The sequence below is a fragment of the Anguilla anguilla genome, chromosome 13, assembly GCF_013347855.1.
Source record: "Anguilla anguilla isolate fAngAng1 chromosome 13, fAngAng1.pri, whole genome shotgun sequence".
Classification (NCBI taxonomy): Eukaryota; Metazoa; Chordata; class Actinopteri; order Anguilliformes; family Anguillidae; genus Anguilla; species Anguilla anguilla.
In genome coordinates this window covers 11,482,332-11,497,143 of record NC_049213.1, presented here as the reverse complement: position 1 = coordinate 11,497,143, position 14,812 = coordinate 11,482,332, and the positions used below count along the sequence as shown (strand labels likewise).

The following is a 14,812-nucleotide window of genomic DNA, read 5'->3' as shown; positions in this document are numbered from 1 at the left end:
TTAAATACAACATACTAATGAATAGCAGTGGTTTGTTCTCCTGTCGGGCAGTAGCATTTTCACATAATTTAAACCGCACTCAAATAACCGAGTCACTGTTCAATGTATATACAGAGAAGACACCTGGACTTGAATGAATATTAAATCAATCAAAGTGCTGACCTTTTTATGACAACCAAGGAAAGGCCTTAATGCAGATGTTGGCAACTGTGCTCTCGGAGGGCAGGTTTTTGTTATCACCAATTACCCAAACTAAGTTACCTATAGGAGTGGAGGGACATGAAATGCATTTTTGTAAGTCACTTTGGCTAAAAGCATATGCCAAATGACTAAATTGAAAATGAACAAAAGACCAGCAGTCTTTTCATCGAGAAATATGTCTTAAGTAGGTCATGTCACGCAAAGGACTGGGCTAATTAAATAATTAATAGCAGAAGTTGCCATGTAATCCAAAAACATGGCCGTCCCTGCCGCCTGCCTCAAAGGCCCTTTGCCCGCGTGATCTGCACTACTGATGAGCCGAACTATTGCTCCAGAGATGTAGAGAACCACCAGAGGGAGACAAAGTAGCTTCTAAACTATTAATTTGACGCTGCAGTAATATATTGTGTTCCCCGTGTTCCTCCAGAACAGCACACGACCATAATAATAGTAATTTCCCAGCCCCTTCTTATGCAAATAGTTAACTGCTAGTATGCATTTGTGTAACCGTTTCAATACAGTAACGTCCATGATAATAATGGCAGGTCTACATGATCAAACACTCAAACATGACTCATTCATTAACATTCACATACAGAAGTAGTTCTGGGCACATCTCGCTCAACGCCCACATCAGCAAGTACTGAACAATTTTTCCATCATTCTCTTATGCAATATAATGTAGCCGAACCATTTCAATGTTTTGGTCAGAAAAACAAGGTTACGATCAAAGTGGGAAATGTTATAATTTCATATTATTATTAAAGATTTTCCGAATCGCAGGAATCTCTCACCATTCAAAGATGATGCATTATAATTTTATAATCGGACAAACATTTCTCTGGGATTACTTGTATTTGTTTTTATAAATAAAGTTTAAATTCTGGCTTGTACATGTGAAACGTTCTAGCCAATCAAACATGAATGTGTTGATTATTCGTCGAGCGAAAACTTTGACGTCATAACAATGCGACCCACGGAAGCAACGTGCGAATGCTCAGACGTGTTGACTGTCGAGGCGGTACACTACAGATAGAAGATACTTTATTTTAATAAACTTATTTTATATTGTGTTTAGCTAGCCGACAGAAAATGAGCGTGCCAATGCCTCAAAAACGTTTCTACAGGCAACGAGCCCATTCAAATCCCATGGCCGACCATACTTTTGAGTAGTAAGTTGAAACTGGACACAGAAGCTGTATTACCGACATTGAGTTCAAAATATACCACTTTTTCTTAGTATTTCCGCTCACCTGCGAATGATACTATTCCTTGTTAATTGCATGCGTTATGAGATAAATTATGACCGGTTGATACCAAGTAGGCTGTCTATATTTAAGAATGCCATTGTGCATTAAAAACCCCTTCTTAATTTGAACATTTTCACCTTTGTTCTGTAAGATACCTTAGTACCTTGTCTTACTTCTATTACTTTTGTGTTCAGTTGCATTTATTATGGTAAGCTAGCTATTCGGCTATTGTAAGATGTGCGGTGTTCGTGTTGAATACATTGGTTTGGGCTGAGGTTTGAGTCGATTCCTGCTCACGTGCTGTACTGTCTGTTTCTCAGCCCCGTGTGTCCAGAGGAGATGGACTGGTCTCAGTTGTACCCCCAGTTTTTCGGGTCGCCCCACAGTTGTCAGGACGGGTCTTCAGTCAAAGAACAGGCCCGAGTGGAGTTCGCTGACATCGGATGTGGATATGGGGGGCTTCTTGGTAACTATATCTCAAATGTCAGTTTTTGCTTCCGGCAGAATCGGGATGCACGTTATATTTACATTATATATTTGATTTAATTGAAACGTGTTCCCCTGGATATATGAGCAAGTCCTTTCCTCAGTATTGATTTGTCGTGAAGGTATTTGTGTCCAGTGTGTATTCATGTATCTCCATGGCGTTAAGATGTATTTTGTGGTCATTCTTGTTCGTTTTTTGTCACCAGTCACAAGGTAGCGCTGTTGATTTTAGCAGTATTGTACTGACGCTGTGTGATGTACGTGGAAGTTGCCTGTAACAGTTAAGTGTTTTTCTTCCAAATGGTTATGGTTATGGTTCTGCGGCGGTCTTCTGTCAATGCCAGTTTCCGCATCCAGAAGGTCAGGGTCGCTTCCCGGAAAAATTGGCATCTTTGAACTGATAGGCTGAAGGTATACTGTTGTATACTTGTCGTATTACAACATTGTCGCCGGAAATACAATTTAAACTTCATTTATTTGTGTAAATCAGAGTGGTTAATATATATATATATATATAGGTTTTTCCTTTACTGTGTAATCAATAAAAATGGTAATTATTATTCTAGATTATGATCCTAGAACCAGCACAAAGAGATAGTATATCAAAATCATGAGGCTAGTTTGGCAGCTAGCTGCATGCAAAGATGCAATCTCAGTAACGGTCATCCTCAAAGGAACCAAAGACCGTATCATTACCAGTGAGTAGAGGAAAAACTGCCACACTTCTTATGTAGGCTGCAACACAAAAACTCTAGTTTCTACTAAATTCCCGAGTCCTTCAACACGCAGATTGCCATTGCCAACTTCACTGTGTTCATCACTGTATTGTGCATGAGCAGTCATATCCTTCTGCTGACTATGAAATAAAACTAATTCCATGTTCAGGAATTTAAAAGCCTGTTGTTAGTTGTGGTAAAACTAAAGCAGAGGCCTTAGTTAAAAATGGCCAACTAAATGAGTAATGATTCAAATTAGGTCTGTGTCAGTGTGCTTTTGCAGAACAAGCCAAGACGGCAGTGGTGGTCACAGAAAGATGACACTATTGTTGTACGATTGGAATTGCTAATTAAATGTTAGAAACAATCGTCTGAAGCCATGGCTGGAAATTTTTCGGTTCTCATCTGGCAATCCTATGAGGAACTCTTTAGAACTAGTTTCTCCCAAGCCACCTTGCTTTTTGTAAAACCACTGGTCAAAGGAGTAGTTAATTGACTTCATAAGAAAAGTCATGTTCCTGGCTACTTCTAAATCTAAGCACACCAACCTCTTATCCAGAGTTTAAAATGCTTCCTTTTTTAAATTCTAATGTTTTAAAACTGCTTATGAGTGAGAAAAATCCCCCGAAAAATCTCATGTTTGACCCCAGTGATGTTTCTGGTTTCTGTGCAAAATTAGGCTGATTTCTGAGTTTCAGCGGATTGCCAACCCCTCTCCCCCCCATGTTCTGTTCACAGTGGAATTATCACCACTCTTCCCCAGCCAGTTGATGCTGGGTCTGGAGATCCGGATCAAAGTGTCCGATTACGTGCAGGACAGGATCCGCTCCCTTCGAGCTGCAAAGCCAGGACAGTACCAGAACATCGCCTGTTTACGGAGCAATGCTATGAAGTACATGCCTAACTTCTTTGCCAAGGGACAGGTAATGCTTTGTTTGCTCCCCATTTCATCCTGTACTTTTCCATAATGTTGCATTGTCCTCGTCTGCAACCTCTGACCTTGCGTTGTTTTGTCTCCTTCTGTTGCCGTTGTAGTTCTTCCCTGTCACACAATATATGCTGCCTGGGGTCCCTCTGACAAAAAGCTAAAGCATATTTTTCCCATATTTCCGAAACCTGGATAACAGCATGACCCTGGCACTAAACAAACACAGTTTTGCATTAGAGCAGAGATCAGTTGACACCGTTGACATAAGAGGTGGATTTCATCAAATTACTTCTGTTCCCTTGCAGATGGGGCCTCTCGTAATGGGGGAAATGTTCTGCAAGTTGGGGCACATCTTTTCTCACCTGTGGGAGGTGGTCGTTTAGGGGCACAGTCCCCTGAACAGTTGTGGAAGGTGGTAGTGCAGTCCGCATTAATTGTACACCTTGAGTTGTTGACCGAATATATAAACTCTTCAAGTCATAGTTTTTAAGATGTGTCTTATTTCCCTAAACTAAGATGAAGGGGTGTCAGGGTTCGGTGTGTGCCATGTATTAACGTGCTACAGGTGGTCATGTTGCATTTGGAAATCAGCTGTGTTATTAATTCTTAAGGAATACTTCAAAGATGCTTAGGAAATCTTTACATTTTTATTTAATGATTTATTTTGCCCAGTGAATGGCCGTAATGTGATTTAAAAAGTCAAATAAAATCATGGTGTGTTATGGTATATTTCTGCATAATTATTTATACAATTATTGTATGGTAACGGCACATTGCTGCATATTCATTCCTTTAATCTGATTAAAATAGTTTCTTTTTTAATAGTCTACTTATAAAATGAGTAATGAACAATATCACAATGCAGTGGTGATATTTATGCGTATGAGCTGGAGATCGTGTGTACAGTTCAGACTTGGGCTAGCTGAGCTCTTATCCTGAGCTGATACTGTGCTTGTGTGTTTGCAGTCGGGCTGCTGTGTCTGAACACCTCAGGATCCCTCAGAAAGCATTCTGAGAACAGGTGGAGCCGTGGCCCACATTGTTATCGTTAATCAAACCAGACTGTGAGGCTTGTCAGCAAACGTCTGCATTTGGAATCGATGGCTATTAGGCTGTGTTTACACTGCGTAGATTATTTGTGAGTTCTGCAGCAAATTATTTGCTCAGTGGCTGAGTAGAATGTCCTTACAGAAGGGCTTAGATTATAAACAGGCTTGTAGTTCATGCTTTTTGAATTCAAAGATTATCGCAATCAAATTTGGATGGTCTGAATCTAGAGACAGGCCACAGGGAGCTGACGTTCGCACCATTTCTCCCTACAGCAGGTTTGTGCTGTATCTACCTGCAGCAGGATCGTGCTGTGTCTACCTGCAGCAGGGTCGTGCTGTATCTACCTGCAGCAGGGTTGTGCTGTATCTACCTGCAGCAGGGTCGTGCTGTATCTACCTGCAGCAGGGTCGTGCTGTATCTACCTGCAGCAGGGTTGTGCTGTATCTACCTGCAGCAGGGTTGTGCTGTGTCTACCTGCAGCAGGATTGTGCTGTGTCTACCTGTAGCAGGGTTGTGCTGTGTCTACCTGCAGCAGGGTTGTGCTGTGTTTGCTTAAATGTGTTCTGTCGAGCAGTTTGACTGGAAGCCTGTTTGCCACAGAGCTGGGGCAGTTTAACACAGAGCTGGGGCAGTTTAACACTGAGCGTGGCAGCAGTGCTTAGTCTGCACTGGTCTGGCCCAGTGGCCTCGTGCGTCTGTCGACTGGCCCAGTGCATTCCTCACACGTCTGTCGCTCGTCTCGCATGGATGAACAGTCCTCTGTCCCATGTCAGACGTTGTTTTTTCTTTGCCAAAAAACAAGTCATACGAACCAATTTCAAATTATCCAGAAATGGAGTAACCGAAAAACGTCCCAATTTCTTATTGAAGCCCCATTTTTTTTGCGAAAACTCGCTCTTTCTTGATTTGCATAAATCAAAAGGTTCAAGGTTTTCTTTTATGTGTTGAACGGTAAGCTTGTATTGGTGAGAGTGGTGTCCATCTCTTGAATTTGCAGCATTCTGTCTGTGGCATTGAAGATATTTTTACGTAATTTCTGATTCAAGTGTATTCACTGGCTGAGCCTTTGTAACCGGCTTTTAAAAAAAAAAATTTTTTTTAAACCAATTCAAAAGCCAGATCTGAAAATGATATTTATCATCTCTTTATTATTTGCTGTTGCAGCTCAGCAAGATGTTCTTCCTGTTCCCTGACCCTCATTTCAAGAAGACGAAACACAAGTGGAGGATCATCAGCCCGACATTGCTGGCGGAGTACGCGTACACTTTGAGAGTTGGGGTAAGGGAACGGGGGTGGTTAAACCTCATGGTTAATTCTCCATGCATGCTTGGGCCTACTGCATGTTTGACGCATTATAAATGTGCTTTTTACATGCACAACAGAGAACACCGGCTGTTGGTGCCGCTATGAGCCCCACGGTCAGGAAAAGAATGTTGGCCCTGCCCATTTCGGCTACCTGAGAGTCCACGTGATTGGCCATAACATTCGCCAACGAGGGAGGCTTTTGCTTCCTAGTGTAGTCCCTGCCACATCGTGCAGTAGTGACCACTGCGGCCAATCAGCTGCCTGCTGTTTGTTTGCACCAGCTTCGTAGCTCTCTGCCGTTGTTTGGGCACTGGAAAAGAAGCCTACGTGTGCTAGCGGGTGGGCACAGGCCCGCAGTTGCACTCAAAGTAACCTAAATTTGGGATGTAAAATCCTTTGAACAGGAGGGCTTTGGGGGAGACTCGCTAACGGGTGGGGGCCACGTAAGGCCACGGTAGCGCACACGCTACCGTGTAACGGATATCAAACAGACCCTGGAGACACCGGGTTCAGTATCCTCCTCACCTGTCTGCCAGGTCTGTCTGACGAGACGGTAGACTGTTCGCTGAGACCGGTTTTTTTATGTGTGGAACGAAGCACCCGGAGCGGTGTGCGGGAGAGACAGACAGCCTCGGGAACAGTGAGGGGCTTGTCTTTGCAAATGGAGGCTATTAAATTGTGGCGGTCGGGAGGAATGCGCCAACGTGGGACAGGAGGGAAAAGGGGGGGGGGGGTGGAGAGGGCGAGGGGGGGTGGCAGAATTGCTGGTATTCCATCAGAGTTCAGTGTTCTTACGCAGAAAAGAAAGGGCATTACCCCCCACTCTGCGGGGGGAAAAAAACAAAAAAAGAACTGCTGGAATCATATATCAAGCCCTGTTAATCTTGGCACGTAAAATGCCTTCCAAGTAGACCGTCTTCCAATAATGCTTTCTGCCCGTTCCAAAGTAAACTACAATGGCACGTCCACTTAAAGTGTTTGCCAGTGGTTATTTCTGTCCCGTTCAAAAAGGGGGGGGGGGGGGGGGGGGGGGAACCTTTGTACTGCGATGAATTTTGGGTTATCCTACAGTGACACCAAATAAGGCTGTGCAAGGCCACTGTACGTCTCGTACCTGCTCCGTGGCGTGTTACCTGTCGCGTGTTCGTCTGGGTCGGCCTGTGCGACGGCGCACTTTACTGCAGCTGCGTGGGTTTTCGCCTGACGGGTTACGGGGGGGTGTGACCTTGTTCAGAGCCTCTGCTGTCTGTCTGTTCAGGGCCTGGTCTACACCATTTCGGACGTGGAAGAGGTGCATCTCTGGATGGTGAAGCACTTCACGGAGCACCCCCTTTTCACGCGGGTCCCCCTGGAAGAGCTGGTAGGGGAGATGGCAGGAGTCTGACCCTACACTTCATTTAGCATAGTGTCTTTCATGAAGGAAGTCCACACTTTCCTTACCTTTTAGTTTTATGCACATGTAAAAAATGTTTTCATCCTTATGGACATAAGGATGAAAGCATTTGCCTCGAGGGAGCCGATGCTCACGTGCTCTACTGTGCTTCATAGGCCGATGACGTCATCATCAGTCGCCTGGGCACGTGTACGGAGGAGGGACAGAAAGTGCAGCGGAACGGGGGGAAGAACTTCCTGGCCGTCTTCCGCAGAGTGCAGGACGAGCAGGTGCCTTCGTGACGAGGCCGGCCCTTCGTGCAGGCTGACGGAGCTGCTGGACTGCACAAACCTCACAGCCGAGCCGCGTGAAGCCAAACGCGCGCTCGGACTGGTCCCCTTTTCCCAGTCTCACCTGAGGCCTGGTACCTCATACCCTTTGGGACAGAGTTATTCAGGCAGTTCATACACCCCCCCCCCAAAACAAACACGAATAAATAAATGGTAAGAATGAGTCCGATGTGTTCAAATGTAGAAGCTTAAGGCAGGATGAGTGGTTTTTTCTTTTTTTTTTCTTCTTCCCAGACTACTGTTGTTGTCTGCTTAGGAATGGGGGTGTCTGTCTGTCATGTATTTGCTTGCAATTGATCTGTGGAATGTGTTCAAGGAAAGGCATTGATTTGGTTTGAGAGGAGGGGAAGGGGACCTTTCCACTCCCTCTCCCTTTATTTCAAAGCAACTTTGATCTACTTTCCCCCCCCCACCCCCCTTACCTTCAACTGTTCTGACCTGACCTGATGTTTTGATGTGCCTAATAGCGGCGCGTTGGGATGACAGGCTCCTCCCCCTTCGTCCCCCAGCCCCAGTCAGTCTCTGTCTCTGTCTGCTGCCTGTCTTGGAGATTTAAGGGTGTATCTGTCTCAACATGACTGCTCAACGGGGCATGGTGGAAAAATTGGGGGGGTGTTGGGGGAAGGTTATTTTGGTTTTGGGGCAGTGCCAAAAATGTACGAGCCAGATCATGGAGAATTAAAAGAATATTTGAGAAAAAATGTGTGTGGGTGCGGGGGTGTGGGTGGGGCAGTGCTGCTCATAACAGTACGGCTCAGCCACAAGCTGCCTCAAAGGTGACGTCTCCCCTCTGAAGTCAAGAGTACGACTGGGGCCCAACAGGAAGGACCGGAGACTTAAAAAGCTGATTGTGCCTTTTTGGCAAGCATGGCACAGGACAGGGCTGCCCAACCCTGTTCCTGGAGATCTGCCGTCCTGTAGGTTTTCACTCCAACCCTTACTAAACACGCCTCATTCAACAGCTCAAGATCTCATTGAGCTGCTCGTTAGTAGAATCAGGTGAGCCAACCTTAGTGTGGATGGTAGATCTCCAGGAACAGGGCTGGCCAGCCCTGGCTTTGGAGCTGGACTTGGAACATGAAGGTTGCGAGTTCACTTCCCAGATCAGGAGCAGTCGTTTGTACCCTTGACCTATACATTTAACTTCAGTTGCTTTGGTGAATATTCATCTGTACACAAAGGTAATTCATAAGAAATGTAAACTATGGTAGTCATTCTCAACAAGGATGTCTGCCAAGCAAATAAAAAGTAATTGTCAGGTGTTCTACATTGTAATCCCCTGGATGTATTCTCATACTTTCTCTGTTAGACAACACCTGTTTCAGGTTGGGGGTGATGGGTATTGTACAAAAAAATTTTTTTTTAAATACGCCTGGCAAATGTTACAATTATCTATGTGAATTCACTGGTAGGGTGACCCAGAATTTTAATATTACAGTTCTGTATTCCTATTGATGTCTACGTCATAGTCTGAGATCATGTGCAGTTACCTTCAGAATCAAATTGCTTAATTCATGTCTTATCAGCCCACCAGGCTACTGCTGCACCTCCAAACCCAATCGCAGAAAAGAAGTGTGTAGTTTATTTGCCAGTATTGCATCCAGTGCTAATTCAGAGACCGCTTTTGAAATTGATCCGCTAGTCATGAAAGTGCCATCGTCGTTGTTTATTGTTGATTGAAAGACAAGAATAAGGTGTAGCTTGAATGTGCAATGCGCGGCTAATAGCGACTCATTTAAAGTGAATTGTATCCGAGGGAAATGGGGCAAACCGAACCCTGCTGAGGAGGGGTTGGGTAGTTGGCAGAGGCACGAGCTCGCACTTGTCAAAACTTGCAGCCTGCATTTGGGTGCTGATGGCTTGAGTGCCTTGTTTAAAAAAAAAAAATCTCCCAACAGTTAAAAGGCCTACTGACGGATGATGCTTCGAGACATAGCGCTCATTGTGCGTCAGTCTGTCTGATCGCGGTCTGCCCGTCTGCTTGCGGTTTTCGGATCGCGGGTGAGCCGTTTGTAGTCGTTTCGGTTGAAGCGGTTGGCAGGCGATCAGGAGAGGCCTTCTACCTGTCACCGGTGTGCCGAGCATTGCCAGCCGTTCAGTCAGCTGTAGGGTCAGACGCGCACTCTGTGTGGTCTGTCTCGTGGTTTTTAAAGTGCCTAGCCTTCTCCCCTTCCTTCTGAGTTTAATCATTCACCAATAAAATGACTAGTATCCTCAAAAGCCACAAAAAAATAGAGGGGGATATTTCAAAACGTTTGAAAATGGGGTTTTAGTTGCAGCATAGTAGTTAAGGAGCTTTATCTGGGTGTGTACAGTATAGTTTAAGGAGCTTTATTTGTCCATGTACAGTATAGCTTTATTTTTGTGTGTACATATACATGGTGTCAGAAGATCAGTGCTGCATTTGTCCGCTGATGCCAATTATAAGCATCTTGATCTGCTGTTTACACCAGGGGTCTCTAACTCCAGTTTTGGAGGGCTTCAACCTCTGCTGGATTTTGTGGTTTATTTTCAATCAGCAGTCAGTTTAGGCCTTGGAACAAGGTGTGCAGACCTTTCAGCCAATCACTGACCTGACACAAGCACTTAAGTGCAGGAGTGCATCAAAAACCAGGAGATACATCGGCCCTCCAGGATTTGAGTTCCCCGGTTTTCACAGTCTTTGGCTGGACCGCAACAGCGGGGCCAGCCCTACAAACGCGAATGTCTGTGACTGAGTGATGAAGTCACACCATTGGTTGGCCGAGTTATGAAGTTACACCATTGGTCAGCCGGTCCAGCCATATACTAGGTTTTGACCTGGTCTTGTTTTGCATCTTCTGGATCTCTGACCGGAAATAGTCAGTTTACACATTTTCACATCTTCATAATCTTTGACCTGACTGGTGACGCTGATTCAGCATTGCCTCATGGGATTTCCTATTGTAAGGGGGCAGCTTGTGACACATATACAAAACTGAACAATGTTAGGAAAAATAAGAGCTTTCAAATTGTGCTCCACACCTCAACACAGTGACTGTAATGGTGGACGTGTCCTCTCACACACTTTCTGAACACATTCCAGGAAAGCGCACTTACGGTGGGAGTTTCTAAAAGAAGTAGTGTGGAACTTGCGGTCACAATTACATGGAATTGGCAGCCCACTCACACTCACACACACACACACTGGGAAAAATGTTCATGGTCCATGGAACTTTTCCCGTAACTGCTCATCCTTACAGAAATAGAAAATACCGCAGTATATTGTAAATATGTAGAATTTATGAAAAATATATATCTCACAGCAGTTTCCAATATTTTGTTGCAATATAGGTAATGTATTTCATTATATATATTCATAACAAGGGCATGGAGACATTTATTTAAGCACAGGGAGCAGTATTTCTGTGTGTCATAGACTACATTGATGGGCAGCAAAACTAATGAGAGAATGGAGAATAAAGAAGACAGGCTTATATTTGAGTATTACAGCTCCTTCATGCTCAACAGTCAGGGCCCTGTTTCACAAAGCTGGATTGCTGAGTTAGCTGGATAACTGCCCTGAGTAAAACCCAGAACCCATTCCAGAGAATATTTGTATTTACACTGTCCTTGTGCTGGCCAGGACAAATGACACTATGGCAAACTGGGTGTGTTACAGATTTTCAGCAAGCATTTTGAAATCTCAGAAATTCTCCTATTTCAAACAGTATTTCACTGAATGCCAGCAGACAAGGTTTTTCTACCAGTTTTTGGAGTTTTGGGAAAAATTATGGACTGACGAGAAAAAGATAAACCTTTACTGGAGTGATGGAAAGGTGAAAGTGTGAAGAAAGAGAGGGGCTGCTCTGGACAGCTTGTGTATGTGTGTGTGTATATAGTATATACTCTACATTTCCAAAAGTATGTGGACACCCCTTCTAATTAGTGGTTTTGGCTATTCCAGCCACACCCATTTCTAACAGATGCATAAACTCAAGCATACAGCCATGCAATCTCCATTGACAAACATTGGCAGTAGAGTGGGTCATACTGAAGAGCTTAGTGACTTTCGGTGTGGCTCTGTCATAGGATGCTACCTTTCCAACAAGTCAGTTTGTTGCATTTCTGCCCTGCTAGAGCTGCCCCAGTCGACTATAAGTGCCGTTATCGTGAAATGAGGACCTTCAACGAGAGAATATCTTCCTGCCCGGTTGACATCTCGACTTGGATGGCCAGGCATCATCTGAAGCTCAACCTCAACAAGACTGAGCTGCCGTTCATCCTCTGCAAGACCTCCCTACTACGCAAGCTCTCAATCACTGTTGATGGCACCACAGTGACTGTCTCTCACTCTGCAAAGAGTCTAATCTGTCCTTGGTTGCAACACTCACTATAGAGTTCCAAACTACCACTGGAAACAACGTCAAAACAAGAACTGTTCGTCAAGAGCTTCATGAAATGGGTTTCCATGGCTGAGCAGCTATACACAAGCCTAAGATCACCATGCACACTGCCAAGCGTTGGCTGGAGTGGTATAAAGCATACCGCCATTGGACTCAGGAGCAGTCGAAATGCATTCTCTGGAGTGATGACTCATGCTTCACTTTCTGGCTGTCTGACGGATGAATCTGGGTTTGCATAGTGCCAACTGTACTGGGCTGAATAGTGCCAACTGTAAAGTTTGGTGGAGGAGGAATAATGGAGCTGTCTGGGACTGTTTCTCATGGTTTGGGCAAGGTCCCTTAGTTCCAGCTCTACTAAATCTTAATGCTACAGCACACAATGACATTCTAGAGAATTGTGCACTTCCAACATTGTGGCAACAGTTTGAGGAAGGCCCATTCCTGTTTGAGCATGACAATGCCCTCATGCACAAAGCAAGGTCCATAAAGAAATATTTTGCTGAGTTTGGTGGGGAAGAACCTGACTGGCCCACACAGAGTCCTGGCCTCTACCCCATCAAACCTTTGTGTGAATTGGAATGCCGACTGTGATCCAGGCCTTATGCCCATCATCAGTGCCCAACCTCACTAATGTTCTTGTGACTGAATGGAAGCGAATCAGTGCAGCCATGTTCCAAAATCTACTGGAAAGCCTTCCCAGAAGAGTGGAGGCTGTTACAGCAGCAAAGGGGGTCCAACTCCATATTAATGCCTATGGTTTAATATGGATTTTTCAACAAGTATATATGGGCGTGGTGTTCAGGTGACCACATACTTTTGGAAATGTAGTGTATATCTGAACTGGGAGCTGCCAAGTATCCAGTTTACAAGTGTTTCTAGTGATGCAGTGATGTGCCTGACTCATGGTCTAATAGTGGCCAAGAGGTCATCCTGACCAGGGATGAGTAAGAGCATTACATGTATAGTCATATGAATTTAGCAAATAACCAATAAAAGCAAAGCGAAGAAAAAAGACACAGACGGGCCTTTAAAATAAGAACTAAAGAAAAAAAGCCAGAAATGTACAGTCCAAAAAAAACTCTCTTTAAACACCCATTCATAGTAAGATTAGCCAGTATGACATTGTCATAGAAGCCAGAGTTTCAACATCAAAACCAATCAATCACATCCTGAAGCATCTCTAACAAAATTTTTTCATTTTAATCCCCCATCTCAGAACAATAGCAATTTTGGTTTTCTAAGTCCCTGGTTCTCTAAATAGTTAGAATCATATTTAGTTTCTCCTACTTTTATTAACAGAATTTTAGACCAAAGACAGATTCGAATTATACGTTAATTCATAAGAAAAATCTGTTGCAAAGGCAGTAGAAACATACAAAATGCTAAATAAATAAATGTAACATACAGAAAGGTACTATTGAACTTCTAGAGGTCTTATACTGTAATTATTTTTTGTAACAGGAATAGTACTTAGTCATTGAATATTATTTTGTACATTCTGGTTTAGTTCTCTTAGAACACACCGCTGGCATGGACAACTTATTCCAGCTTTTCCCTTATGTTTTGAGTGCATTCCTTGCTTTTGTCAACTGCTTTTGTGGACTGCTGCAAAATTGTGTTCCTTTTTTCAGTGATGAATTGTGTTCTTGGCTAGGTTGGGTATATATGTGAAAACAGGAACACTACCCACATGTCCTAAAAAGATAAACAGATTTCAGTAAAGGATCACAGGATCTTGGTGATGGTGCGTTGTCCTTGCCAAATAGACTGGCATCTCACAAACACTGCTGACTGATATTTGCTGGAATAGTGTGTAATGCCAAGCATTACTCACCAAAACAGAGTGTACTTTGTTTTTTTTAAGCAAATCCCCTTTTGTTTGATTTCCTGGATTTTTGAGCTTATTATATTAAGTGCAATAGCTGATGCAATATTAAGGTAAGGACCTGAAATATTTAAATACATTTTTAAATTTAATTCATTCCCTTTATCCTTTTTTAAAGCACATCAATTTTAAGCATGTTTGGTTAAAATAACTAAGTAGTTGTACAAGTTTTTGTATGTTTAAAAGGAAAAGTAAAATATCACAAAAAAACATTACCCCATTTTTAACTCTTTCTCCCAATTATGAATGCTCAATCCAAAGGCCAGTGGTTTAAATAAATTCGAAATTGTTAGGATCATCATGATACGGGCAAGAATTGTTCTGGTCAGTTAAGAATGGTGTGGCACACACTGACCTTCCTCAATGATAATTTAAACAGATTGTTGCCCTGTATAATTCTTGTTGAACTCCATTTGGGTAGGGGTTATAGATGTACAAAAGTAGGGCAAAGTTGACAAACCGGGTGCATGATGGTTAAATGTGAGTATGTGTGTGAGATGGGTAAAATACAACCGCTTCCACATCTCCTTGTCGCTACAGAAGGAGAGGGAGTCTGCTTCTCACTCTGATTCATAGTGGTCTTGGTGTTCCAGCAACGTGTTAATATTGTTCATCCTTTATTCCTTGTGAATTATGTCCTCCGGAATACAGTGATGCTTGCGATAAATCATGAAAAAATAAGTAACTGCCCCCAACCAGCGACCACCTGACAGAGGAAAAATACCCAAACACTCTTAGCTGCCCTCCGCGCCCAGACGTGTCCGATGTGGCACGGACAGGCAAACCGCAGCCTTGAACTCTCACACACTGGGCAAAGAGCGCTGGCCCATGGGCAGCCGGCCAGCGCGAGAGAGCAGAAGACAGGCCTGGGCGGGCTCTCCAGAGCCACTGCGAGCGCTGTGCTA

General features: G+C 43.8%; 1 protein-coding gene across 1 annotated transcript; it reads left to right on the top strand.

Moving 5' to 3' along the window:
• Window positions 1-1,158: 1,158 nt before the first annotated feature.
• Window positions 1,159-8,925, top strand: mettl1 (methyltransferase like 1). The gene is made up of 6 exons (XM_035387008.1): window positions 1,159-1,373; window positions 1,772-1,917; window positions 3,392-3,576; window positions 5,796-5,909; window positions 7,195-7,296; window positions 7,485-8,925. The coding sequence occupies exons 1-6, from the start codon at window positions 1,294-1,296 to the stop codon at window positions 7,608-7,610; spliced, it is 753 nt and encodes a 250-aa protein (XP_035242899.1). The 5' UTR covers window positions 1,159-1,293; the 3' UTR covers window positions 7,611-8,925.
• The last annotated feature ends 5,887 nt before the right edge of the window (window positions 8,926-14,812 follow it).